Raw genomic sequence first — 13,281 nt, forward strand, 5'->3', positions numbered from 1 at the left:
TTGTATTCTGTTAAAGGAGGATAAAAAGTTATGAAGAGGATGGAGGACGGATGGCTGATGAAGGAGCTCTGAGAGACTGTCACACACACAGACACAGGCACACACACAGCAGCGTGCTTCTTCTTGCGGAAGGCACTGCCGAATCCCATTTTTTTTCTTGCCAGCTTTATTCCAAGTCGCCCTGAGGACGTGATGAAGCCCATCCCACTCCGTTCCCTAAATTCACTGCGCCTGCCGGAACACAGCAGGAGGCGTTTGGCGCTGGATTTGCCGGCTCCCTTTACCTTCATGCAGCCGCTGTAACCTCCAGGTAGGCTGCTGCTCCTTTTTTGTAGGAGTCGCTGCAGACACAAAGGAAGTCGCTTTACTTTTCCCCCCATATTTTTTTTTTAACCGACTTGGATATCGATCTGTGCGTGAACGCAACGTGGAAATCTGTCTCGTCTTGGATATTCCGCTGTGTGGATTTCACCGACAGGCTCCGGAGGACTATTGATAAGTTTCTAATCAAATCGACGATCGTTGCGTCATCGAGGGGAAGTCAGAGCGGCCAAATCTGCTGCGAGGAGCTGATGTCTTAATGGACCGCTGAATGGTTTAATAACACAGCGATGAATGTTGTGATTCCTCTCCCCTGATAGAAGATAGCTTCTTACCCAGAGCCGCAGCAGCTGCCTGCCTGCCTGCCAGTTGCCTTTAATGCATAGCCTTTGCAGGGTCAAGATGCAGTTTCGGACTGTGCTGGACGTGAAAGTCGTGGACGTGGAGAAGAGGCGCAATCCGTCTAAACACTACGTGAGTTGTCTGCCTCAGCTTCATCCATGTCACCTCATTCCCACCTTGTCCCATTGAGATGTGTCAGCGCTGTGGCCTGTTCACAGTCTCAGCATGACACCTAAACGCAGCGTTTAGTCCACTAAATGTAGCCCGGCTATGCTAAGCTCACGGGCAGACTCTTGTTCTGCAAGATACCTGCTCATAAATTATTAACCAATCCAGAGCATTTCCAGCTAACCATCAAGAGCCTTTCAGCAGACACAGTTCATGGGCACAGGTGAGCTGTCATAGCCGTGCACTGTCAAAGAGGCAGTCATTATGCTGGATTAAACATGTTGAACATCAGGAGCCTGGGGGGCTTTGTTGTTGCACAGATTCATGTTTGGATGACTGGGGTCGTGTTCAGAGTGTCATTTGAGAATTTCTTTTTTTTAAACAAATGGTGAAATTCTTCTCATAATAGTGTTATCCATTGAAGGTGGGAGCAAACTTCACCACTAAAAAAGACCAAAAGCAATGTCCAATGTCTTTCTTTATGGTTGAAGGATGGAGACTATCTCTAAGCAGATTTACATGACAACTTGTTTTTCTTACTTCGACTAGAACAGAACACAATAGGAACTGATTCCCCCCCTAAATCTGCAAAACTGTCGCCCCTGATTCATGTTTCTTGCTCTCATGAATCTGCAAAAGGAGTGACTGGATCTGAAATGATTCAGTCCAAAATGAACCAAATTATCTGGCAACCCTTCCTCAAAGTACAATTTTAAGGAGAAGTATGTGAACCCTTTGGAATTACCTAACACAGTCTGCTCAAAATAATACCATAACAATTCTCTGTTTTCATGTTTGAACATGTCAACATTCAAAAAGTATGTGAACCCTTGGGTTTGATAACTGGTTGATCCCCCTTTGGCAGCAACAACCTCAACCAAACATTTCCTGTCGTTGCAGGTCAGGTGGATATCTTTTCCCCAAATTTATGAGCAGTCTATGCAGAAATCCAGGTCATTCCACGTGGTTCACATATGTTGCTTGTTTGGAGCTTCAGACTTTGGCCCTTATCAGTGTTTGCTTGTCCAGTTGTCACAGACTGGTAGAAGTTGACGTGATAATAGTTCTCTCAGAAGTCACTTTGTCTGTTTCAGCTTCAAAGTTTTGGTTGAAGGTTAATCTTGACTTTTGAAACATCAGTTAACAATATTATCATTTCACCACAGAGTCTGTACAGTGTCATTTTGGTGCTATTAGGCTCAATCGAATAACCTGACTTTTTCTGATCTCACAGATTTATTGTAAAAATGTTGATCAGTTTATCTTCCACTCTACCAACCGTGCAAAAGGCCTTTGATAAATTATCACCTTCCAAACCCCTTGTGTGTCAGCCTGTGTCGTGGTTCTTGTTACGTCTTGGCCCTTCATTTAGATCCTGTTTTGAGCTCACAATTAATGACTAGCTCATATGCAATTATAGTCCCTTGGACCCTTGGCGTGGTGATATGTGGGCACAATTAGCCCTCCTGTCCTCCATTGATAAGGGACATTCACAGCCTTCATTAGATGTACTTCTCTACAAGACAACATGACAGTAAAATTTCATGGACATGGGATAGTTTCTAATTAACAATCAAACTGCTTATATGAGCTTGAATTATATCACACTTGCAATATGAGTGTGTATCCTTTAACGTGGTGAGACTCTAGTGAAACGGATCCAAAATTCTGACACTGTTGAAGCAGCTTTGTTCAGAGCCTCAGGGCAGGAGCAAGCTGCATGTCCATGACTGACAACCCCAACCCCCCTTCCTCCCATTCTCCAAGATTATTGTATATGTTGCCTTCAAGTACCCATCAAGTACAGTGTACACAGCACACAGACTTGGCAGCTTAATTATACTTGGCCTGGAGCTCTAAAATCTAACCAGTGCTCCTTTACTGGAACAGAACCCACCCCCAGGTTCCCTGTGTGCCTGTTGGTTTGTGTTTACTTGATTTAACACAACCTTATTTACTCCTCATGTAACAACAATATCAGCTGCAAAAATGGATTGTCTTCAAACCAGATGTTAATACGACTTCACAATTAGGTTTTGATGCACTGATTCACAGGCCATTCACTTCACATTATGACATACATTATGACTTGTGTGGTTCAGTAACAACAAACTCAGGACACTTACTTAAAAGCTCTAGGTTTTTATTACATGAGGAAGATTGTTTCAAGTGTGGAGGTATCATAAACAGAATAACAAAAATTATGAAAACTGTCAGAAAATAGTCTAAATAAATGATGGTGACATGTCAGCTGCCATAGCATGTCACAGACAAACTTCAAATGACCACATTTTCTTCCTAACATTTAAATACAGACACTTGTTATTTGTCTGTAAAAGATTTAATTCACTGCAACTTTTGCTGCCAACTCCATAGCAGAAACTCTTTTTCTAAATTCTTGATTTTGTATGACCATATAAATCCAGAGTAAAAGCAACACTGTCTGTGTTATTGATTGATCTCTTGAGACAAAATACAACACATTAAATCATCCCGAAGGATTTCTTAGGAGTAATAAAGAGATCAAAGAGAGGAGACAGACCCCACACGTCCCTCACGTACTGCCTCTACTGGAGATGGTCTCATTGTTTATCTCAACTTCCATCTTTATCTTAGTTTTGTCCATTAGGTGTCTTGATGCTGCTTCCCTTCTCTGTCCCCTCTGGAAAAGAGGACCTAGGATCCTCTGATTTTGGAGCAGTATAATGATATTCATCATGTTTCAGACTGCATGGTTGACTGAGACAAAACATCATAGATAGATGACAGCCAGAGTCTGCCAACGTAATGATTTGAACGGTTTCTTTAGTATACTAAGAAATGCTGGTGTCAAGGCAGAAAAAAAAACTGAAAAGAGCTGCAGATATTTTGTTTGCATTCTGCAAACAAACTCAATCAAGTTATTATTCAAATACAAAACAGAAACAGAGAACTTTTGGCTCTCTGTTGTCCAGATGGTCCAGTTTACTGCTTTAGCCCAAAGGTAATGTAAACTGAATAGTGTGTGAAATTAATAGTTCTGAGCTGCAATCACTCCTTCAACATATATACTGTACATCTTATGAATTAATATGCTTTAACTTGTAATGTCTGTATGATATGAGACTAATGAGACAGGGAGTTTTCTGTTGCTGTCATACTGAAACACTTCTGAGTAGGAATGGTTACCCAAAGGTACTTTGATAGGTACTGACCAAATCCTGTCTATAGTACGGAGTGCTTATTCATGTAAAAGCAAAAGGTACCATGTAGGTACCTTAACATATTCTTGTGACTGTGAGGGAGTGGAAGAGTGGGTGATTTTCCATGCTGGACATGAACACAACATTGCATTGAGAAATAAATATGTTGGATTAAAAAAAATTGACATTTAAAAAAAAAAAAAAATGTTTATTACCGCATAGACACACGCAAAAGTACTGAAGATTGTCACGTTGAGTACTGTTACAAATTGCCAGATACTGGGCATCGGCACCACCGCATTGTTTCAAATGTGAAAGGTACCCATCACTACACCTAGGAGCTTGAGCAAGTCTCATTTAGCTCCGAGCTGAGATCAGGGAATGAACATCTGTGAGACAATTTGAGAAACTCAGACCATAAGACTAACCTGTCGTCTTGAGACAAATCTTTAAAACCTACACTGATCTAATTTTTCTTCCAACTGTAAATGATATCAGAGGCTCACAGAGGACTCACTTTGACACTAAACCCTGTCTAGTTTTCAGGAGTCGCAAACATAACCAGCAGGATTGACGGCTTGTGTCTCAGACTTCCATTACAGCTTGTCTTTTCTACAGGTTACATTATGATAATCCAGACTTGTGTCTCTCTCAGCCTGTCTTTATATTTCTTTATTAACACAACCTTTACCTACAGTTAGCTTGCATAAGTAGCAGCTCATGTGAGAAAATTCTCTCTAGCACAATTATCTGTTTTATTAAAGGCACCAAATTAGCAGCTCACTGTTCTTATTCAGGTATCTCTCCCACAGAGTGATACATTAAGGTAAGATGAGCCTCTTACAGCAGTACAGTCTCACAGGAAGGGTTGTGGAGCAGGACTAAGTACAGGTGATGTGCTGGGTCCAAATACAGCATATACTGTACATATAGTATAGCCTACAGAGTATTTTTGCTTTTAAATCTGGAGGTCTTTTAGACACGTTTTTATCTCACTGATTTTAATTATGCACACAGAAGACAGAAAACTAAAACTTCAAGTTGTACAATTTGGACCAGGCCCAGAAAGCTGTTTTCTCTTGCCTCCAGTTTTATGCTCGGTGGCATGAAAAATTGAGCTCTGATTACTGCCTCATGCTTGAAGTTGCATAGTTAAAGCAGCCACAAAAGATTATTTTAAACCTGACAGGTCAAATGTGTACATTTCCTCAAAGACAACACTGAAAACATGAAACAGCACTAAAGTTAGCTAGCATTAGTAGCAGCTAGTGTATTCAGATTTATTAGCAGGATGAGCTCCTTAAGATAAATCATTTTGTTTTGACAATAGCAGCAGCACAATTCAGCACAAGATATATTACGAAAGAGTGGAAATTCAGACAACAAACTTATCTACAAAAAAACACAATAAGGAAGTGGGAGGTGGTGCAACTTTAGAGAAAGAAAACAATTCTACAAGGAGCAGTAACTTCTCAAAAAAATATATGGAAAATGAAGGCTTTCCTAAAAACATGAACAGTTTGTTTAAAGATAAAAAAGTTCAGTTTTAATTAGGGTAAATATAGACAAAGAACAAATATTCATAGGTGAAATAGTCCGATCCAAATTCCTAAAACACAAATGGGACCACAAAAAGAAGACAATCCGAACTTCTTCTTTCATAACCCAGGGTAAAATAAACAAAAAATAGCTCAGGTAATTAGGACATATTTAAAAATAAAATAATAAAGTGAAATTGGTGTCTTGGTTTTATAGAAAGCCACATATTTTTATCAGTCATTGTGAAATGTGAGTACCCACAAGTGTCAAACCCATTTCAATTCAAGGGCCACATACAACCTAATTTGATCCTAAGTGGGCTGGACCACTAAAATTGTCGCATAATTACCTTTACATAACAACAAATCCATGTTCTCCTTTTGCTTTAGAGCGAAGAAATACAAGTTTATTGAAGACTTATTTATTTTTAATGATCTATCTTTCTACTTAGAATTTAAAAAACAGCCTGAGATTTCTAAAGGAAGATAAAAGCATTTTCAACAGTAATAGGCCTATGTTAATCAGCTGTACATGCTTTATATAACTGATCACATTGATTCTACAAAGGCACAATACACTGAATGAAAAGTATTTTGGAACTTAAACATATAGCATTGCAGAAAAGATAAAATCAAGGCATGAAGATCTACAAAGTATTTTAACTTGATTTTTCCACATCTGTAAAGCTATTCTGAACGCAAAAATGGATTCCCCACCTGTCAAACTGAAGTGGGAACTATCCAAAACCATGGACTGCACTCAGCATGGACAGTGTGGCCCCTTTTTACTATTTTATGGTCACAGGCACAGAAAATCTGCAGGGATATGATAATAATAACCCAATAATATCTTCACATCATGACACCACAAGGCTGTGAGAAACATTTCTACTAGGTGTATTTATTTTTTTAGGTGTGTAACCACAGCAACCACTGGGGAGATTGGGTTTTTGATCTGTTCATCTTTTACAGTCTATGCTCTAAATATATAAAGAACAAAGTTTCTTTAAACTCTTTAAAATCTGCCTGTACCATATGACAAATAGTTCTGAAATCTTCTTCCACAGTATTTATCGTCAGACTAATGTTAGGGAAAGTTGGTTGTTTCTTTCTCAGCAGTCTTCAGCATGCATGTTCTCATGAACTCCCCATCATAGAAAAACTTTGATACTAATGCTAAATCGTTAGCATTTAGGAAGCTGGCTTTCACTGCTGCATCCCTGACCTCTGGGCAGACTGCAGTTTCATCAGAGGCATCGTCTCTCTGCTACTTTGTCCTTGCAGGCTGTTGTATGTTTTGCCATGCTTAGTCTCATAGTAGTGCTGGGCCCGTATGCATGTCAAGCCATTAAACAAATGGGACCATCAGTCCTAATGTTCTGTTATGGAACAGCCCGTTTGGCTGCAGTGTTAGCCGCATGCATGACTGCAAATGATCGTCCAATTAACTAAGTACACCTTGAAAGAGATGCAGGTGCAGATTACGTCATAATTAAGAGGAACCTCCTGGAAAACCCCATCAAACAAACTCAAAACTGTGCATGTCTATCCCTCATAAACTGGCGACTGGTAGTGGTGTGACTGAGAGAAGATCAAGAAAAACATTTTTAGAGGAAAAAATGGAGATTTTATAACAGAACTATACAAACGGCTGTTATCAGCGAGTCAATCAGGTAAACAAAGAGAAAGAGAAAGTTTGGCGATCTTACACAGAGTAAATGTGTGTGGTGTTTCTGTAAGCACAGTAAGAAACCTCAGTATTAAAATTCATAATATGAAAGCTGCTTTGAGGAACAAGTGCTGCGGTAATGCCCCAGTACCTCCATGAATTACTTTTAAAGTAGTTTATGAACTCCAACATTTTACCCCACACATCTTGAAGAACCCAGACGTATAAAAGCAAAGAGTGAATCAAACTTCTTGAACTGACAACAGCGAGCCTCGCCGGTTTGAGACTCCGATTGTCACTTTTATCTCATCTATTAACTGAAAAATGTCATGTCCTCTAAACCTAAATTTGCTGTATGGCTACACATCACCACCTTTCTAAAGGATTGTCCAATGTCTTTGCAAATTTTGTCTCAAATGGTAATGTATCACGCGATGTCCATCTTTAAACAACTGAACAGGCAATGTTATCCTGCTGTTAACACCTGTAATGGTGGTGTTTACCTCCATTAAATGTAACACTCTTTTTTCCCATTAACCTGGCTCATGCATAACCCTAATCTATTTGTTTTTTGCCGTTAGTACAAACAGTCCGTTTTCCCTGTTAATGGCTTGTCATGCATATGGGCCCTGGATATCATATTCCTTGAGTCCCACAACTTGCATCAATCACACTAACCACACAGGTTTCCCATTCACCTCTGAATTCATGCTGGTCTGATTAGACCCCTTGGTGGGTGGGTTTAGGCCTTGTTAGAACCCAAAATTTAACTATGATTCGAAATGTAATTTAAAAAATGGAATTAAGCCTAAACTTGTTGATAATGTAATAAAAGTGCTGAGGCTGAAATAATTCATTCATTCATTTTTTTGAACCGCTTATCCTGTGCAGGGTCTCGGGTGGCAGGAGCCTATCCCAGCTGTCATTGGGCGAGAGGTGGGGTACACCCTGGACTGGTCGCCAGCAAATCACAGGGCTAGGCTAAAATAATAAATAGTAAAATAAATGTTATAATAATTAAAAAAAAATGTTATAAAACCCAAACTGTAATAACCAACCCAAAATCCAACAAGTTGTTACATTTTGGCTTTATCATCAGGCCTGCAAAACCTAAGTTTGACACCCCTGAACTGTACCCCCCCCCAAAAAAAAAAAAAAAAAAAAAAAAAAAAAAGTACTCTGGTGCTTTATGGCAGGACAGATGATTATCAGTTTAACACAAAAATACACTCACACAAACAACACCTGGGTCAAACTTTCAACATGGTGAACATTTTCTATCTTCTTTCATTTAATTGTGCTTGACACAGATAACTAAAGCACTTGAAGTCAACTGCGTATACTGAATCATTGCTACTGTCTCTGTACTTTAAGCAAATAAGAGTGTGTGAATCTTTTTGACTCATCGTGAGCCAAATTTGTAGAATTGGTGTGAAGACGAGCGGTTGATTGGCTTTGCAGTGAGTTTGCACTGGCAGCTAATGTGAATCTTTAGCAGAATAACGGACTGTTTTAAGCCGTCTACTTTTTTAAAGGTTTCACAGTTTTTACCCCAGCAGAGAGATCATGAGGTGAAACATGAGCTTTCTGTATCTCAGAGCTTTAAAGGCAGGTTTTCTGAGCTGGACCCAGAGCTACTGTACACATGGCTAAAGTGTTAAAGGAGTTTCTCGTTACTAAGCTGAGCTGCAATGTGTTTTAGGCTCTTCTATCTCAGTGGGCCAGTCTGTGGCCTAGTTTCCCTAGTTACCCGGTCTCATGAGACAAGGCGAGTCACTGTGAGAAGAAAATAGAGGGAAAGTGGGAGGGAGAGAGGAGAGAAAAATGAGAGAAAGACACAATCTGTGTCACCCATTGAATCTCATTTGTGATGTTTGTGAAACCAGCTGGAAATGCTTATCTTGTGAGAGGAGCGGGAATGAGACTTGGGGCTTTGTGCTTGTCTGACCGTAAGGAAAGCTGGACCACCAAGTCCCAAACATGCATCAAACACTCTCACACACGCATTCTCTCACTGCTTGCATGTGTGTATGGGAGTAGTGTTTGCAGGACAAGGTGATAAAAAGAGAGTGCAAACTTGGACACGGCTCTGTTTACTTTAAGCTTCTGTTTCCCTACAAGTCCCAGTCCCATAACATTTCATTTTCTAGAGACTCCTGTGCCACGCTGAGGCCCAGACTTGAAGACGGTGTTGTTATTTGGCACCATAAAACATCTCTTCTGAGACCTGTTCTCCACTCAAATATTTATTGGTCCATCAAACATGGAGTGATATCTGGGTGAAAAGGAGTCCCTGTTTTTAGATGCTCACCCCAAACTGGGAGTCACACGCTGGGAGAAAGAGGAGTTCAGGAGTCTGTCATTTTACAAAAGACTGCCATGTGTGAATGAGTGAAAGAGTGTGGGAGACACAGAAAGGAGCTTTGCTAACATCTGTCAGCGCAGTCAGTGTTCCTGATAGTCAGTTTGCGGAGCTCTGACACTGACGCTGACATGATCGTGTATCCGGGTTGCGTTCATCATCATGAGCAGCTGACAGAAGCGGCTGATGTCATCTTGGCACTGTTATTACCAGGCCCTCACACACATGCTGAGAGTTGTTCTCGTGTGTTCAGTACCAGATGTTGTTTGAGATAGTGGAGCAGTTTTTGTGGCCCCTGCAGGGCTCCATTCCCAGAGCAAGGTGACTGCTACAGTCTCCCTGTGCTGTGAAGGTAAAAGCTCATGGTGTGAACTTTAAGTCTGAAGCGTTATTTCACACAGCTCAACTTCTAATGATGACACCATGATCCTCTGTGAAGAGATAAAGTATGTGTTTGGATCATGTATGGCATGGGAATCTGACCTGACCTAAACTCTCTCAGCATCACTGAAGATGTTGTTTCGTGTGATCTGTGAGTTTTTCAGAGGCAGTGGAGGAAAAAAGAGATTAATAAGATGAAATTGAAGAATGAAGGATCAGTTGCTAGCAGCTCACTTTATGAAATCACCAGATCGACTAAAACTTTATGAGAACTTGACGGACTTTAAGGGGATAAAAACATGTTTTTTCCCTACCAAAGCAGTTAGGAATGATTTACCACTTATTTAAAAAATTTAGAGTGAGTTTTTTTTTTTGCTCAGCCAGTTGCTTCCTTCTCAAAAACCTTCTCTCTACTCAACATGAATATACAGACCTCGTCACAACCAACGTCACTATGAAGATTCTTGTGCAGTAGGGCAATGGAAGCAGTGTTTAGCTCCATTCAATGAAACAAGTTAGCATCAAGATTTAAGTAGAACTGTAAGAAGGACAGAAATGTCTATAAGCTCTATGGTCAGCTGTAAGAAATTATTTTAAATAGGGATGGGTACCTTTCACATTTGAAACGATTCAGTGCCAATTCTTAGTACCTGGCAATTGGTATCGGTACTCAATGGTACCCATTTCCAGTACTTTTGCGTGTTTATTTGGTAAAAAAATATCAATTTGTTAAATTATAAAATCTAAGTTCTTTTCAATTTAACATATGTATACAACCTTGTAATGTTGTGTTCATGTACAGCATGGAAAATCACCTACTCTTCCACTCCCTCGCAGTCACAAAGATGCATTTGATTTTTTGTGAATCAGTACTGGGTACTTTTGACAGAATAAGGTCTGTACGTACAACAGTACCTAATTCGTTACCCATCCCTGATTTAAAATCATGGAGTCAACTTCTGTTGAGTTATGACGGATACAAGGCTATTGGTGTTTTGGAGTTAAGAGTGACCGTTGTAACAGGTGACTCTCAGCCGGACTTGTCAGTGACGGTCACCAGTTAACAGGGTCACACTTTACACTGAAACACCAGCGAAATCCATGGCTGTGAGTTATTGAATGTGTTTCTGTATCAACCTCAGTTAATCAGGTTTGACCGCAAACAAGCTTTGTGAGCTGCTAAATCTGAATGCAGTTGTTACCAATCCTGGTATCTGCGTACCCATGCCCCTCAAAGCTGGATCAGTATCTATGGGAAGGGGCCAATCCATGGTGCGGATCCAGGCGACTAGCTCTATGCCTTTTTTTTTTTTTCTTTACCAGCACCCTTAACTCATTGGTTTCAAATGATACTTCTGGTGCATTTTCTTTTTTTCCCTTTTCTTTTTTTGTTTTTGCTACATTACCAGTCTACAGGGTACAAAAGTTCACTGCTGAGTAGAATTTCTGTTCTTTCTGAAGCAATTTTCTTGCTGATAAACATTTAAATGTTTTATACTTTGAATAAATATTAACTTCAGTAATTCCATCTGAAGAGTTCTTTTTCAAAACACTATAAATCCATTTAATTTTCAGGACGGGGTTAGACCAGGAACAGGATTGGTGCTTGTCGCAGTTTGGAGAAAAACTGCATCTTACAGATCTTTTTAAACAAGGAAAATAAGTGAATTAACATAAAATAATGATAGAGCAGTGAAAAGGTTCAGTGCACAGCAAAATGGCATTATGAACTCATTTTTTTAAATTGGCATTTATAGCATTTTGAAAAAGAACTCTTCATTCACTAATTTTTGTCTTTTACCCAAAACATTACCAGTCTTATTTCACAGTAGAGCAGGGATCTGAAACTCGTGCCATGGAGGGCCAAGAGGCTGCAGGTTTTCTTTACAATCAAAAACTCCACCAGCTGATTTCACTGATTAGCTCTCTGCTTGAAGGTGAGGTTATCAGTGAAATCAGCTGGTGGAGTTTTTGGTTGGAAAGAAAACCTGCAGCCTCTTGGCCCCTTCAAGGCATGAGTTTGAGATCCCACAGTAGAGCATGCAGGTTATTCTTTAACACTGGTATCGGTTTGGGATCAGAATCGGTTAATGCCAAAAACCCAGATATTGATATTGGTGTTGGAATGAGAAAAGTTGGATCAGTGCATCCCTAGTTTTTACTTTGAGTATTTACCAAAGAAAATGGTTTGGAATTGAGATATCACCAAATATGATCTCAATATGGAGAGTAAACAATGAGTGAAACTATAAATTATAATTAACAGAAAGATTTTAAGTTCAGAGTAAAACTAAAGTATATAATCAAACTACAACCCAGTCTTATTAGTAATCTTCAAATACAAACCATTAATATTCTGTATATTTGGAGCAGTTCTCTGTCTGGACATAGTTTTCTTGCTCTTTTTATTATAACCCAGGTCTCAGAAACATCTGCCTATGTGCTCTTTTTGGTTTGGGAGGGTTTTTGCTTTATTGACACAAGTTGATGTCTTCATATTTCACCGTCTGGTCAACAGATAATGCAGTCTCAAGCACTGAGTGACTTGTTTGTGTAAACTCCTCTCTGGGGTACACTCTGGATTCCCCCAATAAAAACGTCGGTCCACTGAATATCTGTCCACTAGCTGATGTTTTCCATCCACTCACTGATTTCTTATGAAGCTGTAAGTCTTTTACGTCCCTAAAGTTGTTGCTATTTAGGTAAAAAAACATTGCTTGGCCAACCATTGTACCAAAGACTGGTTTAACTATGCTTTGCTATACTTCTAAATGGTTGTTCCCTCTATTGCAAACAATTTAACAGTGAACTCAGTCTTCTACAAATGAGTTAACGTAGTGGTTACTACCTGTATTTAAAAAGTCAAATTTCTGTTTTCTGTGTTTAAAAACCAAATATTGAGTTGAGATGTTGGATGTCAATCCTAAATGTAAGCAAAATATCACACTGTGAGGTGAACTTGTGCAGGGGTAATCTGGTATTTAGACTCCAGACGGCTTGTTGTTCAAACAGTCCCAGCAGGATTACACTAGAAGGGCACAGGACTTGCTCATGTCATGATTCACCAATCTGTAAATCTCCCAAAATGGATGTAACACTTAACAAACTGGCACATCCTGATCTCTCTCTTGTTGTTCTCTTCACTGAGTCAGATCCATGCTCAGAATTCATGGCTTTATACTGTTGGTGTTATTTTAAACACTGATACACTCAGTGATGATGGCATTGCAGCATGGCAACAGTGGAAAAGCTCCTAGAGAGCTGGCCAATTGCAAGAAAGTCGGCTCATAAAGAGGAGCTCTGAATACAGTCCTGAAA

The 13,281-nt window shown here is 39.7% G+C and overlaps 1 protein-coding gene across 3 annotated transcripts in view; it reads left to right on the forward strand.

Moving 5' to 3' along the window:
• Positions 1-402: 402 nt before the first annotated feature.
• The window catches only part of sh3pxd2aa (SH3 and PX domains 2Aa), a 205,289-nt gene continuing 192,410 nt past the window's right edge, over positions 403-13,281 (forward strand). For 2 of the 3 annotated variants that reach the window (XM_074684189.1, XM_074684197.1), the window contains exon 1: positions 405-795. In XM_074684189.1, the coding sequence (XP_074540290.1) occupies positions 700-795 (96 nt within the window). In that variant the 5' untranslated portion in view covers positions 405-699. Of the gene's footprint in view, positions 796-13,281 lie in introns of all 3 variants that reach the window. The other variant, XM_074684204.1, reaches the window with a different exon arrangement.

This window comes from Halichoeres trimaculatus, unplaced genomic scaffold (assembly GCF_033239565.1).
Source record: "Halichoeres trimaculatus isolate MK-OKI-2021-1 unplaced genomic scaffold, fHalTri1.1 fHalTri1_scaffold_2, whole genome shotgun sequence".
In the NCBI taxonomy this organism is placed as follows: domain Eukaryota; kingdom Metazoa; phylum Chordata; class Actinopteri; order Labriformes; family Labridae; genus Halichoeres; species Halichoeres trimaculatus.